Genomic DNA, 17,824 nt, shown 5'->3' with positions numbered 1-17,824 from the left:
ACATGGTGAATGTAGTCCTATACCAAAGGAAGAATGTACCAAAATGTAATCCTTACCCACCACTTTTCCCTAAAATCAGAGGGTAATGATAGGTGAATGACACTGATGTGTAAGTACTTCACCCTGGTTCTAATGGTGCGTTCACGTGCTATGGAAAAGATGATATTTTCCAATTGTGAACTGGTATTTACCAGTGTGTTGCGTTCAAGTGCTTTTGTTGTCGTAATGTGGTAAAAAGATGGAGATCCAGACCTAAAGCTATTTTAGATTGCTTAAGTCATCTGCTACAGCAAGAAAAGGATTTATCAAAACTCAAACGGTAAATAATATGCTGTATATTTTACTAGATCATGAATAGTACATATTTTTACCATTCACGACTCTCGTGTTGCTCTCCGCCATTTTGAAAAGGTCAAAGGTAATCTCATCTCGGCAACTCGTGCATCAAAATATTCTACGAGCTGCCCAGTGGAAAATACCACATGAGGGGGTGTTCATGTGCATTTGCCACGTTGGCTTTTGGTATTTACCATAATTACCATAGCACGTGAACGCACCATGAGCCTAAACTTGACAGAAACTGTAAACTTGTCCCTCAAATCTGATTGGTTGATTGGAAAGTTGATCTAGGATCAACAATGATGTTGATCCAGGAACATGTGGTACTTGGTGAAATCACGTTCACCAGGCGGGTACTCTGTTGAAGTCTAAAACTATTGGAGTCACTCTGGATCTGCCATAATTAATCGCTAACGTTTGGTCTTGACGTATGACGACTCAAACTAGCGCACGACATCAACGTCATCGTTGAAGAAAACCAAAGAATACAGCACAATCGCAGACGTAGTACTGAAGGAAAGTGAAAATTGAGTGGAAATAAGCAGGAGGGCGGAGCCAGGCTATCAGATTATAGCCAGGATCGATCCAGTAACCTGCTGTACACTGTGATTTAACCATAGGGCCGTTCACACAGAATGCGTTTTTGCATTCCACTGCACTGCTTGTCCAACGTTTTTCTCTGTAAACATGCTCTAGATCAGGGTTACTCAAACTCAGTCCTGGAGGGCCACTGTCCTGCAGCGTTTAGCTCCAACCCTGATCAAACACGCCTGAGCAAGCTAATCAAGGTCTTCAGGATCATAGATATACATAAGAAAGGCTAGATGTCTCGTCCGCGCTGCTGGCCAATGGAGGTCGACGTCCGCACCTGGCGGCCATCTTGTCACAGGCAGCTCGCTCACTCGTAACATTGTGTTTTAATGGTGCATGTACTTTTTAAATAACCATAACTTGCTCAATTTTCAACCGATTTTCAAACGGTTTGGTTTGTTATAAACGTCAGAGATGTAGTTATGACACTGCACACTTTTGAATAATAAGTGTATCAATTAATAATCATCCAGAATTATAGCCACGTTTATAAAAACCGTTTATAAATCCGTTAAGATTTCAACGAGATGAGAGTATTTGTGTTCGTGCTGATCACTCATCTTACATCAGGCACCACAGAGCCCGCCAGAAAGCTTGCCTGTGACAAGATGGCCGCCGGTGATGACGATAGAGACTCCGCTGTAAGACATCTAGCCTTTATTATGGATATCTATTTTCAGGATCACTAGAAACTCACAGGTAGGTGTGTTTGATCAGGGTTGGAGCTAAACTCTGCAGGACAGTGGCCCTCCAGGACCGAGTTTGAGGAACCCTGCTCTAGATGGATGTCTTTCACCATTGTGACAGTCAAAACAAACATTAAAAGAAGTTCAATTGAAATGACTATCATATATCATAATCATATATACACAGGAATGCATGTAGTCACATCCATGCCACTCTTTATTTATAGAGTGCAGTGAATTAAAAAAATACTCCAAAAGAAAATAAACTGAGCTACAAGGTTGTTAATCCATGGTATTTGCTTCTGCTGAAGAAGCCGCCAGCACACATTTTTTCATCTTATTTTTAAAATAATTGTTTAACAGTGGAATTCCTGTTGAAAAACTACATTACCCATGATGCTGTACAGAAAATTCCACCAATCAGAGAGTCGAAAAAGCAACAGCAAAAACGGCAAAGGATCTCTTTAAAATGGAAGCTCTCCTGTTCGAACTCGTTCATCAAAATGAACGAATCTTTTTTCGAGTCATTGACTCGTTCATCAAAATGAACGAATCTTTTTTCGAGTCATTGACTCGAAAAAAGATTTGTTCATTTTGATGAACGAGTTCGAACAGGAGAGTTCGCAAGGCGAGCATTTGTGCCTATAACACTTTAACTTTTTTATTTATTTTTGAAATGACCGATCGTTTCGCTAGATAAGACCCTTATTCATCGTCTGGTATCGTTTAAAGCCCTTTGAAGCTGAACTGAAACGGTCATTTATACCTTGAACCGTTTGGTGCCCAGGAAAGTGCATCATATGGAGAAAAATCCTGGAATGTTTTCATCAAAAACATTAATTTCTTTTCGACTGAAGAAAGAAAGACATGGACATCTTGGATGACATGGGGGTGAGTAAATTATCAGCAAAAGTTTTTTTTAAAGTGAACTAATCCTTTAAGGATTCTGAGTAAGTGACGACAAGTACCACTAAAAGTACGATTTTTGCACTTTTTTTCTGACAGTGTGCATCAGATTATGTCAAGGTTGTAGAATCTTAACTTTATTTATTCACTGGTTTTTTTCCTGACAGGAGGAATCTCCTGATAAAAGAGTTTTTCTCAAATAATACTCAGCAGTTTTGAGAACAGAGAGGAATCTGTTTCAGAAAAGGTCACCCATCTTGACCTTGGACTCATCTTTCTGTTGGCACAGATAAAGACTCGAGACAGATAAAGAAATGTTTTAAGAAGCAGGTTTCCACTTGTAGAGTGACACACTGGCTTTGACTCATATCAGATTGCTGAACTTCTCGTTAGTTTGATATTGTTTAAGGTATAAGCCAAAAAACGTCATCAAGAATATTTAATCGCTCGGCTGATTCATGAAATGACAGAGAGGCAGGGAGGGAGTTCAAGTAAGGTTATTTTAGTATTATTTATTCATATTTTGAATTAGCTTATACTTTTATATTTTCATTTTAGTAATTTTTTTAACATGCTTGTCATTTTTATTATTATTATTTTAGGATTAATAAAAAAATTATTTCAGTTTTAGTTTATTTCCAGTTAGTTATTTTAGTGCTTCAACTTATTTCAGTTATTTGCCAAACATTTATGTTTAGTGTAGATTTCTTTTTCAGCTTTATTTCAATTAACAGAAATGCTTTGAATAGTTTTAGTTTTAGTTAATAACCCTGGTTGAAAGGCACAATTCGAGATCCAAAAATGACTGGCGTCTTTTGAGAAGAGATTATAGTTTGCTTTATAGTCTTGATCAAAATAAACATCTGCTGTTTGTGGTTGTAGTCTTCCTGTTTATATGTTAGTGATTAGATTTTTTCGAGCTTGCATTAAACTGAGAGAAAAGTGGTCACTCGGGAGACTTAACTACGTTCTCAGTTATTTTTTATAAAATATTTTCCTTAAAAACAGAGATCAATGAGACATAATTATTACATTAAATAATGTGGAGCGGCTCAGATCATTCAGTCTTGAAGAAGCCGATGAGAAATGTTTGAATTAACATTGAAATCTCTGACTTTTTGATTGTAGACTTGTGTCTTGTCTCAAACTGTGCTCAGATTTGCCAAGTCTTTTCCCCAGGACTAAAATCTGAGAAGCAGGAGATTTAATTTAGCATCTCTGCTGATTCTTAATTGTGATTTTTTTTCTTACCCACAGGATCTAACATCATTCTTCATAACGGCATTTAAAACTGAAATGTAATTACATTTGCATCACCTTTTACGAATGATAATCAAAGAGCCATTAGTCATGTTGGTGTCATTCAGCGGTGTAATCTCAGTGTGAATCGTGTCTGATGTTGTCAGATCGACATGACCCACGGCAGACGCGCGTCTCACACACTCACTCGTGTGTATTGAGCCGGTGGCGCGTCACATGGCATGCTGTGAGGTTGCATGTTCTTTTATGACTGCGAATCCGGCTCTTATTCTTTCATTTGTGCCTCATTTACATGACAGAGCATCGCTAAAGGAAACTCCTTTAACACTCGTTTAGAGTGTCTTATTCGTTGAATCCGAGGTTGGGGGGGTGGTCACGTTCCCATGGTAACACATGGATTTGAACATGACACTTGAGGTTGCCATAGCGATTTGTGGGAATAGTGATAGGTGGTGCTGAGACATGCCTTAGTCATACTGTCAGAGCAGGGTAGCTGTGACATTTCTGCAATAGAAACTGGAGACACTCAAGTAAAATATGTCAGACTGCTGGACAGGTCACGTACTGAATTGCAGTGATTTTATCACATTTAACTGGTGTTGGGGAAGGAGGGGGCAGGTCGGTTCAAATTGCTTTTATGTACTTGTGGCAACAGCAATATGAAAAAAGAATTTGGGTAAATGACTAGGTTTGTCTAAGGTGAGCATTACAACTAGTGCTAATAGTGATGTGATCGAGTCTCTAAGTAGTAGGGCTGTAGTCAAGACCACCTTTGTCGAGTCCAAGACACGTCCAAGACCAGGACTAGTCGAGTCCAAGTCAAGACCAAGTCCAAAGAGGTTCGAGTCCAAGACAAGACCGAGTCCAAAGAGGTTCGAGTCCGAGTCAAGACCGAGTCCAGGACAGGAAAAAAGTCTTGACATAATGACATTAAATGACAATCATTTTGGGTTATTATTTGTTGATCTAAAAGCAAAAACAGTGTCACAACACCCAGGATTTTTAAGTATAGACATTCCCCTTGATATCATATAATATGATAAAGAAAAAAGAATGATGACATATGGTGATACCTCATAATAGCAGTGTAAGAACTGATACAAACACCAACCCACTACTATTACCACTGCTAGGTACTAGTAGCTTACTGAGCATTTGAGCAACTAAATGACAATATAGCTTCACTCCAGTAAAATATATCTGTGGTAATTTCTTCACGTTAAACCGAACTTTTATTTTGACGGGTTTCTGAGTGTATCTGACGATGAAATGCTGAAGATAAACGTGTACTTGAGTATGTGTAGTACATGAACCTGCGCCACTCACTTGCAGAGACTCGCTGAACAATCTGATTTGATAGCAGTCTTTAATATTCACAGTGACTAGTCCATATAGCAATTTCATATTATGATCGGCAGTGAATAGACAGATCTGTTATTTCAGCTATGCGCCGGTATTGCAGTAGCAAATAGTAGAAAAGAAATCACACACGCGCAGGTCGTACTTGTCAATGACGGGCACTACAATCTGCGGTAATCTGTGGAGGTTTCTGTGGAAGTCTGCGGGTGCATACTACAATAATACGTTACTGGGAACATAAAAAAGACACCTGGACTCGGTCGAGACCAAAAGCCATATTTGGCAAGACCAGTGGCCGAGACCGAGACAAGTCCGAGTCCGAATACCAGCGAGTCCGAGACAAGTCCGAGACCATAGAAAAACGTTCTCGAGTTCGGACTAGAGTCCAAGACCGGACTCGAGTACTACAGCCCTGCTAAGTAGTAGTATTGATCATCATCCTGTGTGTCGTCCTGCGGCATTATCCTATTCAAACTAGACAGGGAGAAATCACCTAGCAACCACACAGAACAACATAGCCACACCCTGGCAACACCCCGGCAACACCCCAGCATCATGGCAGTGAGTTTACTGTAGTTTTAATAGGTTCTTGACTCAACTCAGTATTAGACGTCCATAGAGATTAAGGGTTAACCATAGAGATTTTCTTCTGTTTCAGAGCTCCTTCTGTCTGACCCCACAGCCTGTTACCCATGTTACTTTGCCATTCATTTCCAATGCTGCCAACCAGTGAAGATATAATCAATGGGATCATTTATAAAATCACTCCATCTTGATAATGAAATGTGGGTCTATTTTTGTTTGGTGTCCATCTCCCCTCTCTCTCTCTCTCTCTCTCTCTCTCTCTCTCTCTCTCTCTCTCTCTCTCTCTCTCTCTCTCTCTCTCTCTCTCTCTCTCTCTCTCTCTCTCTCTCTCTCTCTCCTCTCTCTCTCTCTCTAAACCTTTGTAATGTAATTAGTAAAATGCTTCTCACTGATCAGATTAGGCTGCTGGGGTTCTAGCTTTTTCGACAACCCCCTGCTTCCAGGACTGGCAGACAGACGTGTGTGTGTGTGTGTGTGTGTGTGTGCAACTGAAAGCATCTGTCCAACACGACACAATATGTCCAGTACATTAGCTAAACATTAATGCTGTCTGTATTAGCTAGGCTTTACCTACTTGTTAAGCTCTACTTCATTATCTAGTTAAGTTTCCACTGTCCCTCCAGAAGAAAATATCTTATTTTTATGTTTATTATTATTAACAGATGTAACGTTTTGAATTAAAGAATGTATAAGTAAATGCTGAAGATTAATAAATGCTTTAGAAGTGTGTTTCATTGTTAGTTCATGTTAACTAATGTAGTTATTAATGTTTACAAATTAAACCTTGTTGTAAAGTGTTATCAATGCTTCTCCTAAAAGTTCCTGGAGAGAAATAATAAAAAATGCAATTGTTGCATACAATCAAAGTATCGAGCTATATCGGAAAATTCATATTGAGTGCAAAAGTTTTCTCTTCTGAAACTCTTCTTTCTCAGGAGAAACATCTACTGTAAGAAGCAGGAGACTGTTTTCCTAAATAAACATGGTAACGCTTTATTTTACGACCCGCAAACAACAGCGTAAGTAAACCGAAAATACAGTGTACGTTTCTGTAATTATAGGGTACTTCCGTGTAGGTATAGGGCAACAATATGTTAAGTTTGGGGTATTAAAGGGGTAACAAGCAGATAGTATACAACCTGCAAATAACTTTGTAAGTAAACTGAAATTACGGTGTACGTTTCTGTAAATATAGTGTACCTCCGTGTAGGTATAAGGTAATAAAGGGGTAACAAGCTATGCAAGCAAATTATTTATAATGTAATTATTTTAACAGGTACCTATTATGTTAATATATTCCAGGCAAAAATTGTACGTCTGTTGTGTATAAAAGTTATCAAATTTCTGGCAAAATATGTTCTTGTGCAATTTTACATTTAATTTTGGCATCTGTGGGTTGATTTAACATTATTTAATCTAGTAAGAAAAGCCAATAAATTCATTTTTTATCATACTGTGCTTACATACAGCCATACACGTTTCATTTTCAACCCACAGATGTCAAAATTACCCTGTAAAATTGCACAAGAACATATTTTGCCAGAAATGTGATGATAACTTTTATATACAACAGACGTACAATTTTTGCCTGGAATATATTAACATAATAGGTACCTGTTAGTTTTAAAATAATTACATTATAAATAATTTGCTTGTATATATGCTTGTTACCCCTTTATTAGCCAACCCAAAACTTAACATATTGTTCCCTTATACCTACACGGAGGTACACTATAATTACAGAAACGTACACCGTAATTTTGATTTACTTACGAAGTTATTTACAGGTTGTATATCTGCTTGTTACCCCTTTATTAACCAAAACTTAACATATTGTTCCCTTATACCTCTGCGGAAGTACGCTATAATTACAGAAACGTACACTGTAATTTCGGTGTACTTACGCAGTTGTTTGCGGGTCGTAAAGTAAAGTGTTACCATAAACATTTATGAGATATTAATCAGATCTCATTCGTGATTTTCTTTCAATCAGGTTGTTCAGATATGTAACAGCATTGAGTTCTTGCTCTGTTTCAGTCGGCTGTACCTAATGCTGTTGGTAAAGGAAAGAGGATCTAGATTAAACCCTAATCCCACCTGAGTTCATGCATGAGTCACTCTGCCTTATGTCACTTCCTGTTGCTTGTCCCACTGAAGGAAGGTCATCTGAGTCTGAACTCTGCAGCAACAGATCCATTAGTAGATCAGTCAAGCCCATCTAGTTATCTCATATTCAGAGCCTCTTTCTTGCTTCAGAGAACATCACCACCAGCAGTCAACTAGCTTCTGGGTTTAATTACTTAAACAAATTGAAAACAACAGGGAACTACTGATGGAAACCGGCCAAACCATGACTACTACCCTTACTACAAGAAATTTGTTTATATTTTCCAGGAATATATCACAGTTACTGGAATATATATTGTAGTCAAATTTGGTTATAGTTCTAGTAGTTAGCCCAGGCTGATATATGTCAGAACTACATCATTCTGATATAAAAATAAAACAATGAAACAGTGAGGTTCGTTCTCGTGTTACGCAGCGCGTTTGAGCTTCTGGAAGAACCAATGAGGTTCGTTCTCGAGCATCAAGCAGGTTCGGTTGAGCTTCTGTTTATGTTCGCTTATCAATGTTTATATGTGAATAAAAGTCTAAATTCAATCAGTTCATCATATAAAGCGATCGAGTCTCTTCAGAAAATTTGGACTAAACCGCTCGATTCATATGGATTAGTTTTACAATCTCTTTATAATCTTAATCTCGTCTTTTTATAGTTGCGTAGCTGTCAACGGGACAGAAAACTCTTTATTTTTATTTCATTAAAAACAAAATCTTCATTTGTGTTTAGAGGATAAATGAAAGCCTTATGGGTTTGGTACGACATGAGGGTGAGTAATTAATGACATAATTTTCATTTTTTGGGTGAACTATCCCTTTAAAGGGGACATATCATGCTAAATCCATTTTTTTAGCCCTTAAATGCATTTTGTTGTATATTTGTAGTGTTTAGAAGTACAGAAAAGTTTAAATTATTCTCTTCAGGTGCTTCGTTGATATCTTTATATTCTGTTTTGGTCATATTTTTCAACCTGTTCCGATTTTTCTGTTCACTATGACGTTTTTTGAACTATTACGTCACAGTATTTGCAGTGGAACTGCCAAATAAGGACATCGACTTCCGGCCCACCACTTCGAGCACTCCGCCATTTTTATTTCTCGCTGCAATTTTGTAGTCCAAGCTAAAGGATGCAGAACTTGCGAGAGGGTAAGTTAAAATGTTCGGTTGTTGGATGTAGTACCCACACGCTTCATTACACCATCTAATGTAGATGAACTGCCGTGCTTGTGTTGTGACAGGGCGCATGTTTAACTGAAAGAACCTATGAAAGAACGAGCAGAGAGAGAGACCCGGTCGGCCGTAAACATATTTCCGACCTTTCCGACAGGAAGCAGCGCCATTTGCGCATGCGTACAACAAATCGAGTCACGTGCCGTATTTGGACATGGGCGAGGCTTCCGACGTCACACTTGGATGGGCGTGGCTTCTGACGTCACACATGGATGTGGGCCGGGTTGGATATCCACCGCAGGATGCAGCGAGCTGTACTTGGAGCCAGGCGAAAGAGTAAACAAGACTTCACCGTCTCCAAACTAGGCGCTGTCTTGCTCTCTCTCCCTCGCACATATTAATCAAAATAAATCGACACGGTGGTAAAAGGTCGGAAGACCAAAGTTTCATGTGTAAATACAGTAACACACCATTGCGATACATCCATATGAAGACGTTGTTCTGCAGGTTCGTCGTTTTCATTTTCATCTCGCTCCGGCTCCGACTCTGGCTAGAACATGTAAGGCTGGCTGGACAAGTCTTCCGTTGTTGACATTTTGTTAATAAAGTGTGAATAAAACGTTTCTGTGCCGCTAGATAATCGTATCTCTGCTATCAAACTACAAAAATGGCCGAACGGGGTGGAGTTGAACCGAGTGTCACCGCTACAACCTGGAGAGGGGGCGGGGTATGATGTATCTCAATTATATTTAAAGAGACCGCACCAAAACGAGTTGCTCTCAGACGCACATCAGACGCACTTCTGCCATTATGTGTGAACATTAATAGAACCACATGTGGTAATAGGAAGTGTGTGTATTGTGTGTGTGTGTCGGAGTAAATGAAATTGACTAGGATTGACAGCATTAAAGCATTATGAGGCCTGAGTAGGGTTGCCAACCGTTCCGTATAATACGGAATCGTTCCGTATTTGACACATAAAAGGCTTGTTCCGTATTGAACTGATACGGAACGCACTTTGTTCCGTATTTTTGAGAATCAATTCAGTGCAAATCCATGACAGACGCATAGCTTCTAATATATATGTCAGACAGACTATGATGAATGAACGAAGACCCGCTGCATGCAAATTCGGGGACTTGGCGCCACCTTGACGGGCTCTGACGTGTAATGACGTAGAGTTGTCTCATTGGTCGCACGTCAGAGGCGCCCACACCATTGGATGTGCAGTTGCCGCAGCGCAGCCTGAGCGAGCCAGACGCTCAATGTGCAAGCTGTGCAGCTGCAAATGCATTTTACAGGCTTCAGTAAATCAAGTAAAATGTGTTTCCGAAGACATTTGTAGGCTATGATAAGAAAAACTTCTAAAAAAAAAATTTAAATTTTTTTTGCACCGAAAAGAACATTCTAGAAGTCTAATTCTATTGAATAAGTTCGCACAAGGCTACAGAAAACTGTTGTGTTTATTTTTCTTCAAATGCAGTCTAAGCCGATGAGTTTCGAATGTTATATGTTGTATTTGTTTAAGTTAAAAATAAAACGTATTATAATCTAAACAAATACATGGTTCATTTGTGGCAAAATGATCATGATAGCCTTTATATATGTGGTTAAGTCCTGTATATTGATTAAGCCTACTTTGCTATTCTATAAATATATAGGCCTAATAAGTTGCATTATAATATGATATAAAATGTATGAATCCCCCCCCCCCCCCCCCCCCGTTCCTTATTTCCATTTCAGAAAGTTGGCAACCCTAGGCCTGAGTGTGAGTGTTAGGGACAGCTGCAGTCAATCTGAACATTAAAAACATTAACATCAGTCTGTCAGGGGAACGCTGGTGTTTAGATCCAGGAAGAGATTGTTGTGTTACCTGCGTCATTGCTACAACACTACGGGCAAAATCAATGAGACTCAATGACAATTCAAACGCGTCTGTAAACAAGAGTTGCACAAAGAACCTGCCATTACTGAAGCACAAACTAAACTCAGTGTGGCATTTAACCTGCAAATCTCAATTTCCTATCAAATCAATCAACCCCATTTTCCCATCATTACCCAGTCACTGATTTACAACGATTGACCATCATTTCTCAGAAGGCAATCATTTTAAATTCCATCATTTTTAGAAGTGACTTTAGCCATTGTGATGCAAAAGACACAATGTAAATCCTATTTTGTGATATTAAGATATACAGTGAATATATACACCAAAATAACATGGATTTTGATGTCAACAAGGATATAGAAGGCATTTTCTACTCGATTTTAAAATAATTAAATTTTTTATCAACCCTAATGTTTGTATTTAAATGTTTTTGTCCTACCTATGCATGATTATATGGCTAATTACAATTAATTATTTGAATTTAGCATTGTTTGTTGCATTGTTGTTTTACCTGCTGTCAGAATATATACTATCAGAAAAGATCTGTAGTATATTTTTGGGTTGCCCAAATACACCATCTGAGAATTACTGTATTAAACTAGCATACATTTTTAATTCAATTAAATGTGTGTGTGTGTGTGTGTGTGTGTGTGTGTGTGTGTGTGTGTGTGTGTGTGTGTGTGTGTGTGTGTGTGTGTGTGTGTGTGTGTGTGTGTGTGTGTGTGTGTGTGTGTGTGTGTGTGTGTGTGTGTGTCGCTTTTCGCAATACAAATTGTTTTAAAGCAGCTTTACAGAAAATAAGTAATTAAATATTACAATCAAGAAACCAGGTGACATATATGACACATGCAAAACTGACTGCGTTCTCTCACACAATGCATGTTACCGAACAGATTTTGTCTGCTGGCCAGAAAACACATTCAGGTTCAACAGTAGCAAAACTGCAAAACTTGCAAAAAAATTATAGTCAAACAAACATCCAAAGGTAAAAAATTTTTATTTTATTTTTTATCTGCCTCATTCATTGGCCGCAATGTAAAGATATACTGCAGTGAAATGTCCTGTGCATCTTCAAGGTCGCCCTGCTGGACTGTGAAACAGCTAGATGTGTGTGTACACTCCAGAATGGAGTGTAGTGTAATTTTGATGAGTTTGCGTGTGGTCGTGTCTCGGGAATGTGAGGGGACACCCTGTGTGCCGGAGCCATGAAATTTATTCATAGTGTGCATGTTTTTTCCACCTCCCTCTGTATGGATTTCCAACCACCATAATCAATATTTCAATAAAAAGAATGACCAGAATAATAATTATGGCTTTTTATGAGAACACTATGTGGTTTTTTGGCCATGATTTTCTGGTTTGATCTCCGTAAGGAGCGAGCCATGAGCCAAATACTTCACCTCTAAATTGTCTCTAAAAACGTCATCGTACCAATCTACATTTGGTGGATGATTTTATCCAAAGCAGATTGTACAAATTTTAAAAATACAACTGTTAATTGTTGGTTGAAGTTAACTCAGGTCCATTAAATTACATTAACAAAGACAACTTTTGAATTTAATAATAAATTAGTCAATGTAGAAATGATCATTAACTAAGATAAATGAATGCTTTAAAGTGCCACTATTATGCTTTTTCGAAAATGACCTTTCATGTAGTGTGTAATAGAGCTGTTTGTGAATGTAAAGTGTCTGCAAAATTTCAAAGATCAAAGTGCACAACAAATAAGGTTATAGTCTCCTAAAAGAAACGAGTCGTCAGTAATTCCAGTCTCACTTCCTGTTACATAACCTCATTTGCCATCGTTCCTGCTCGTATCACTGTGTATCAATTCAATTGCTGAGGAAGAGCTGAAATTCAGTAATGGAGACTTTGTTTCCACAACTCGCTGTAAGCGGTCGACCAATCACAACAGACTAGGCCATCTGACCAATCAGAGCAGAGTAGACCAATCACAACAGACTGGGTCATCTGACCAATCAGAGCAGAGTAGACCAATCAGAACAGACCAAGACATCTGACCAATCAGAACAGAGTAGACCAATCACAACAGACCAAGCCATCTGACCAATCAGAGCAGAGTAGACCAATCAGAACAGACTGGATCATCTGACCAATCAGAGCAGAGTAGACCAATCAGAACAGACTGGGCCATCTGACCAATCAGAGCAGAGTAGACCAATCACAACAGACTGTGTCATCTAAAAAATCATAGCAGAGTTTTTTGTTTTTTACCTTGGATGCATGTAAACCTAGGAGACTCACAAATAAATTTAGAAACCTTTAAAATAGCACAATAGGGGCACTTTAAACGTATTTTTTATAGTTCACATTAACTAATGCAGTTAGCTCATGTTAACAACTGGAACCTTACTGTAAAGTGTCACCAAGAAAGAAACTGTGTAAGAAATGTGTTATATAAATACCCTAAAACAATCTACAGGAACAGGCTACATTCTACATATCAAAGTTGCATAGAAATAAAGCAAAATACTGCTATAAAACAGATTCAGCTTCAAGTTTTCAAAACATACCGTCATCATAAAGTGTTTTGCCCTCTTCTGACCCATTGCAAACTGTATGCACTACCTCCTGTGACTCCAGCCAGCATCTCCACCTGAGTACACTTAACGGAGACCAGCCAGTAAGAGCTGTGCGTGTAAACCTCACTCCCCTGGCCTCAAGAGACACACACACACACACTCACCCTGCTGAGCTGCTCCAGCAGCCGATGGTTCTGTTCTGACAGCTCGCTGATGGCTCGGCTCTTGTCCCGGTCGGCCTCACGCAGCTGCACCTGATGTCTCTCCAGCTCCCCCTGCAGGTGTTGCACATCTGTCTCCAGTTCAGCCACCCGGCCTTCCCATTCACCCTCGCGACTCTCCAAACGACGACGCAGCTCATGTTTTTCCTGCTCCAGGAGCTGGAAGAGAAACAGGGTCACTGACATTTATTTAGAATTAAAGGGATAGTTCACTTTGAAATAAAAATTTTGGTATGTTTTAGCTTGCCGGAAAAGACCGAAGCGCCGGCGCCCTCAGATCACTTGGACGTGGCTGTGTTTAGAAGAGGTAAAAACGATATAAACACTGTTCGTTTTCTCACACAAACCGCTCGTTTCGTGTCTTAGGCCATCAATGTGTACTTACATTTACGAGTCATTAAATCATGTTTAATTTGGACTTCTCTGTGCATGCTCTTTGAGGTGGTGACCATAGACCTGCATTATATGACTGACAGACAAGAACGGTTTGACCTAAAAATATCAAAATTGAAACTACTGCGGAAACAAAGACACCTACATCTTGGATGCCCTTGAGGTAAGCTAAAACATACCAAAAATTAATTTCAAAGTGAACTATCCCTTTAAATGCTTTTTAAATTCCAATTAAATTCCTGGATTTGAGAAATTAATCACCTTGAGTTGCCAAAGATAGCCAGGTTAGATCAAATCTTTGACAGATATAGTTATCTGTAAGACTCTTGAGTGGCAAATACACTAGCAAGGCAATAAAACTGAATGTTTTGTGAATGAGTTGAGTTGAGAACTGAATGAGTTACACTCCCATTCACCAGTTTAGGGTCAGTATGATTTTTTTTTGTTGTTGAAGAAATTAATAATTTTATTCTGCAAGGATACATTAAATTGATCAAAAGTGACAGTAAAGACATTTAAAATGTTACAAAAGATTATATTTTAAATAAATGCTGTTCATCAAAAAATCTTAGTAAAATTACAACATGCGAAGCAGCACAACTGTTTTCAACATTGAAAATAATAAACAGAAATGTTTCTTGAGCATCAAATCATCATATTATAATGATTTCTGAAGGATCATGTGACACTGAAGACTGGAGTAATGATGCTGAAAATTCAGCTTTGATCACAGGAATAAATTATATTTGAAAATATATTCACATAGAAAACAGTAATTTGAAATTGTAAAAATATTTCACAATATTACTGTTATTACTGTATTTTTGATTAAATAAATGCAGCCTTGGTGAGCAGAAGAGACTCTTTCAAAAACATTCAAATATCTTGCCAAACCCCAAACATATTGTATATTTGTGAAATGTTCTTAGTACTTTTGGACAGACAGAAACTCGAATTAAACTTCTGTTCATCTGTGTATTATATAGCAGTATTAGCTCTAACCCTATTAGTTCTAAGCTATTGTGGCGTCAACTATTTTAAATAACCCTGCCCCTAAACGGCACGTAATAGAACAGCATGTGATTGGTCGCCTTACATGTTGGTCATATGGTCTCTTTCTGTCAGAAAAGCTGTAATGTTAGACATGTGGATTTGATGGTTTGCGAGGGTCAGGCAGGTTCAGTCCCGGGCACCTCTGAGAGCACTAGCTGTAATTGCAGAAAATGAAATCTGGCACTGATTAAAGCCCGTGAAATCCACTGTGAAGGCTATCAAACTAACTAACCGTAGAAGTAATTTCAATGCTGATTACTTGCTTTTGTAAGAGGGTGTTAATATGAACAAATAAGGATTCTTCAAATGAAGGGCGATTGTCAGAAAATATAAGTAAAGAAAGATATGTATGAACTACTGTAGGATGTAGATTAGGACGAGAGGTTTAAGTCAAAGATGTGAAGCGGGCAGGAGAGACTGCCAGGAACCTGTCGAGGATCTGGCCCTCGGACGGCTGATAGGAGCCAAAGCACATTAGCTTTGCTTGCAGCATCGCTGAAAAGACCATCAAAGCCCATATAGGTCTGAACGAGGTTCAACTCAGTCGACGTCTTCACACAGTCTACATTCAGTGACAGAAAACGCTTCTCAGATGCAGTCTTGACAAACAGCAGCATGAATGGACGCCGTTAACTCTGGTTCTAGTGTTTTCACAATGCCATCACTATCATAGACATCATGAGAGATATAAACGAGATAATAAATATAATATGAGTCTTAAAAACTATGTGTGGATTTATGCATATGCATTGTGCAATTGTAAATCTTGAGAGATACAGGTGGAGTTGGGAACTCTTCAGGAGTTCAGCATGAGGAATAAAACACAAATGTGTTCAAGTCATTTAAATGATTTGCTCCATCGTGCTCTTAATATTATGATACATCCTGATTACTAATTTAAAAAGCAGACTGACTGCACACATGTAAACAACACATGCATGCAAAATCAATCATAGCACTATATACTGAGAAACAAAGTATTAAATCACACTCTTTAAATTGGTTACACTTTATTTTAATCCGACAGTCTAATAAACTACTAACTTTAGAGTTATGGTTAGGGTTTGGTTTATGGTTAGTTATTTGTAATTATGAATAATATAGTAAGTACATGCAGTAATGTGTAACTACATCACCTTAAAATAAAGTGTTACCAATAAATGTACTTGATTATTGATATTTGGGGGGTTACTTTTCAGTTTCTATTTTCAATTGATTCTCTCTCTCTCTCTCTCTCTCTCTCTCTCTCTCTCTCTCTCTCTCTCTCTCTCTCTCTCTCTCTCTCTCTCTGTGTGTGTGTGTGTGTGTGTGTGTGTGTGTGTTAAAACCCGAATTATAAAAATTCTGCAGAAAACTAAACAACTTTAGTAATCTGACGGCAGAACTTATGGCATGTCAACTTGACTTATTAGGTTCCAGACTTTTTTTTTTTAATGCAAACTGTTGGGCAGTGTATCTACACCCAAGTGGAGTTTTAGAGCTCCTCACCTCCAGTTTGTCGTTTAAATCCTTGGTAATTCTGTCATATTGCTTTGTGAGGTCTTGGTTTCTTTCAAGTAGAGCTTTCCCCAGTTTAGCAGCGAGGACCAAGTCCTTCTCTTTCTGCCGGAAGAGCGACAGTAGATCAGAGTCCTGTCCGCTCACAGGTGTCTCTGAGGCGGATACCTCAGGCGGATCGTCCTCCCGTTCCCCGGTGAGCATGGCCAGCTCCTCCTCCAAAGCCATGCCGAGCCCCCCGGGCGCGGTGTGTATCAGCGTGAGGGTCTGATATTCCCCGGTGTCTGGCGAGCTTTGACGGCCGGGATCGAGCGCGAGTTCCATGCGGTCGCTGTCCAGCTGCGGTGGTGCTGAAATCGCGCTGCGCAGGTCGAGGCAAGACGCGGACATCGCCGGAAAAACGACAGATTGAGCGCTTTAGACCCGGTGAACCCTCGTTAGTCCTGGGTCCGGGTGACCTGTTTGGCTCTGGGTCGATGATAACGCCATTGAAATGGGTAAATCGTTTCCACTATGGTTATATGAGCTCTAATCACTGTCTTGCCTCAACGTCTCAAGTGACAATCAATCTATCATTTAGCCCAATAAAATCCATCTATCTGTTTAGAACACTCCAGAGATGGCTGACCTTCACGTTAACCCCCTTTATGATCACCGTCCAGTCGTTGTGTCCACTCCAGAGCACCGGGGTCCCGGTTATTCCCCATTATCGTCGCCCCTCGCTCACATCCCTGGCCTATACGACACACAAATACACGGATTGCTCTCGTGCGCGAGCCTCCTCCCAACCCCGTCCCCGAGCGCGCTCTCTGCGTCCGTGACGTCAGCTAATCAACCTGCTCCTCGTAGCCACCCATTGGTCGATTGTGATAACGCCATATGCTATAGAAGAACTGGGTGAAAGACATGTGAATGTTGCTGCTGCTGATGGTGTGATGGGAAACACAGTCTGTTCTGGATGGTTAATGACCTTAGATAAGCTCAACACTGATGTGGCCTTTTCATAATATACTGTATATTATTTGGTTTACCAAATACTGCTTCAGTTGAACACACAGCTGCACACACACACACACACACACACACAGTCTGGTTCACTTGTGTGGATCTCCATAAATGTAATGGTTTTTACTGTCCAAACTGTATATTCTGTCCCCTTACACTAACCCTAAACCTACCCATCACACACACACACACACACACACTAACCCTAC

The 17,824-nt window shown here is 39.3% G+C and overlaps 1 protein-coding gene across 2 annotated transcripts in view; it reads right to left on the bottom strand.

The window, feature by feature from the left end:
- bicdl1 (BICD family like cargo adaptor 1) overlaps positions 1–17,408 on the bottom strand; it is a 50,196-nt gene extending 32,788 nt beyond the window's left edge. Inside the window, exons 1-2 of one of the 2 annotated variants that reach the window (XR_008807817.1) lie at positions 16,602–17,407; positions 13,611–13,826 (exon numbers count right to left, since the gene is read on the bottom strand). Coding sequence is in view for 1 of the 2 variants with exons in the window: in XM_056259393.1 (XP_056115368.1) it covers positions 13,611–13,826; positions 16,602–17,000 (615 nt within the window). In the remaining variant the exon portion in view is untranslated. Of the gene's footprint in view, positions 1–13,610; positions 13,827–16,601 lie in introns of both variants that reach the window. The other variant, XM_056259393.1, reaches the window with a different exon arrangement.
- Between the last annotated feature and the right edge of the window lie 416 nt (positions 17,409–17,824).

This window comes from Rhinichthys klamathensis, unplaced genomic scaffold, assembly GCF_029890125.1.
Source record: "Rhinichthys klamathensis goyatoka isolate OS25496 unplaced genomic scaffold, OSU_Roscu_1.1 h1tg000167l_1, whole genome shotgun sequence".
Taxonomy (NCBI): domain Eukaryota; kingdom Metazoa; phylum Chordata; class Actinopteri; order Cypriniformes; family Leuciscidae; genus Rhinichthys; species Rhinichthys klamathensis.
Note: the sequence above shows the minus strand (reverse complement) of the source record. Positions and strands in the feature narration are given on the sequence as shown.